The sequence below is a fragment of the Conger conger genome, chromosome 2 (genome assembly GCF_963514075.1).
Source record: "Conger conger chromosome 2, fConCon1.1, whole genome shotgun sequence".
NCBI classification, from domain to species: domain Eukaryota; kingdom Metazoa; phylum Chordata; class Actinopteri; order Anguilliformes; family Congridae; genus Conger; species Conger conger.
Window position 1 is genome coordinate 76,601,368 of NC_083761.1, and position 2,814 is coordinate 76,604,181.

The following is a 2,814-nucleotide window of genomic DNA, read 5'->3' on the forward strand; positions in this document are numbered from 1 at the left end:
TGTTTAAATAATGGCATGGATTATTATTATAATTCTAAAGTAGGCATACAAATACATGTACAGCTAAAAGAAAACGTGAGTGTAATTACTCTTTAAAGTGACGTACTACATTCCCATGGGTATTCCCATATCCCTTTTTTTGTGTTTTGTGTTCGGACTGTTTGACACTGTTCTGTTGTTGTGTGTCTCCGGTGGGATAGTTCTTCACACTGCATTGGCAGCGCATTGACGTTGTTGTGTTGTGTTGTGTTTTTTGTGTTTTGTGTTCGGACTGTTTGACACTGTTCTGTTGTTGTGTGTCTCCGGTGGGATAGTTCTTCACACTGCATTGACGTGGTTGCGTTGTGTTCTTGTGTCAGTACAACTACGCCTTCACAGTGGAGGAGAAGGCCTCCAAACGAGAGCCCCCCAGGACTTCCCTCGCCCCGTCCTCTCACGCGCCCCCCGTCGTCCCGCCCCGCCCAAATTAAGAGGGTGCCTGGCGGATCAGTTCCTGGGACAGAGAGCACACCTGGAGCTGTGACAAACCCGCCTTCCTCCAACCGCTCCATGGACGTTAGCCTCTCTGAGCCTGACGCTCATATATACACAACATATCACATTACAGTTATTCAGCTGATCCTTTTATCCAAAGCGACTTACAGTTGATTCAGCTGATCCTTTTATCCAAAGCGACTTACAGTTGATTTGACTGAGCAGGGGGCAATCCCCCCTGGAGCAACACACAGACACACTCACACACATACTCACATACACACACTCTCTCACACACACACACACGCACACTCACACACATGAATAACACATACTCACATACACACTCTGTAACACACACACACTCACACAAACTCTTTTGCACTCATGAATGTAAATGTGACAGATTGCTGCTGGTGACAGTAAACAGATTGGAGTGTAGTCAACAATATACTGTATATATATGAAATAATGTCATGCTGATAATAGGCTAAGTTTTCAATTCAGCCTTATGTTCGATTTTTTTGTTGTTGCAATATGACCATTTCTTCATTATAATATTCAATGGTCCTGCATTTTTTATACTTTAGAGGGAAATAGACATGGGTGATAAGTTAATGAAGAAATCTCCATCTTTACCAGATAAATATAATGTATATGTAATTAAAGGAGGTGTTAAGGAAAAAAAAAGAAAATAAATTTTTTTTCTAAATGTATTACTTGTTTAATCATAAATGCATACAAAAATAAATATTAATTATCAAACAGGAGTAACGGTGCTGTTGTAGTATAATGAGTAAGGAACTAAACCTTGCTGTGGATTTGACTCCCACGGGGAATACGTAGGAGCTGCAGTTGCACCCTTGGGAGAGGACTGTCCATCTCTCACTGGATACAAGAACCTGCTTTTTTTTTTTTTTTTTTAGATTGTTCCCTTTTTCTCCCAATTTGGTAGCCAATTGTACCTCGTCTGATTCAATTGGAGGTAGTGGTATTAGATGTACCGCCCATACCCCGTCCCTCGGCGGCCCGAATGAGAGCGACACGCCTTCTTCAAGCCGTCTCGTCTCGTGCCCGTTGCCGTGATTCCGAGGCGCCCGAGGTGCTTATTGTGCGGCGATCTAATAACCCTGCCAAGTCCCTCCCTCTGGAGCAGCGAGCCAATTATTGCTGCCCCATGTGAGCCGGGCAAACTTGGCTTTTTGGCAGGACCGAGAATCGAACCCCGGTCCCCGGTGTGCAACTGCAGTGAACTGCAACCGCAAGTCTGCTGCATCTTAGCCTGTTGCGCCACCGCGGCTCCCACAAGAACCTGTTTTAATGCCCGGTTATTTACATCAACGCTACTCAACTCCATTTGCTCATACTGTGCGCCACACCACTTGACTTAACTAATTACATTGCTTGCTTGATTGAAATAATAAGCTAATTAGTGAAATCAGCTGGTGTATTGCACGGTTAAAGCAAGCCGCAGGACTTGGAGTCGAGCAGCGCTGACTTACAGTGTTTATTTGGCAGTGGAATGATAATGATTATTGCATGTGGAATGACAAACAAATAGCAGAATAAAAATAGCTGATAATTATAGAAAATGAACTTGAGCGAACAAAATTAATTAATTGTATAGGTCAGCGATCATCAAATCACGGTCCTCTAGGTCTGAGAACTGCTGGTTTTCCACGCTCTCATTAGCTGGGAGTCAGGTGTGAAGACAGTCTGGCCAATCAGTAGCACTAAATGTTCAGCTCATTACCTGAGAGAAAAGAAAACCAGGGCCAAAATTGGATTCGAGGTCCAAATTTGATGATTGCTGGTATTGATGAATAACTTAACACTGACAATGCAGAAATGACCCTACACTTTGACCCTTTTTACTTAGATCTTCACACAGAATTACACCATTCAGGTATTACCACAGAGTACACAGTATGTGGCTCACGGTTTTACTGAGATAAACAAAAAAAGCAAAAATGCATTAATTTGAGAAGCAATAATCAAAGAAGTATGTCACAAACAATGATGTAACATGTCAACTTAGGCCCAGCCCCTCTGCAGTGGTCAGTTGCCCCCTAGAGGTTAGGTGATTGTACTGCAACAAATATACTACAGTACAGCATAGTACATTACAGTGCACTAAAGGGACTGAGGAAAGACCCTGGTGAGAGGGCCATTAAACCTCAGCCGTTGGCCCTGTGTGTAACAATGCAATCAATGCACTGCTTTAACTGATCAATTATCTTCTTTCCTTGATCATTTAAGTGCTGAGTAACAAGAACAACCAGCAGGGTCCAAGCCCTGCCCTACAACATAAACATAGAGTATATACACAACATACACAAG

The 2,814-nt window shown here is 42.9% G+C and overlaps 1 protein-coding gene across 1 annotated transcript in view; it reads left to right on the top strand.

Annotated features, from left to right (window-relative positions):
- The window catches only part of LOC133122417 (multivesicular body subunit 12A-like), an 8,345-nt gene extending 7,109 nt beyond the window's left edge, over positions 1-1,236 (top strand). The window contains exon 11 of the mRNA XM_061232379.1: positions 360-1,236. Within this exon, the coding sequence (XP_061088363.1) occupies positions 360-470 (111 nt within the window). The 3' untranslated portion in view covers positions 471-1,236. The remainder of the gene's footprint in view (positions 1-359) is intronic.
- The last annotated feature ends 1,578 nt before the right edge of the window (positions 1,237-2,814 follow it).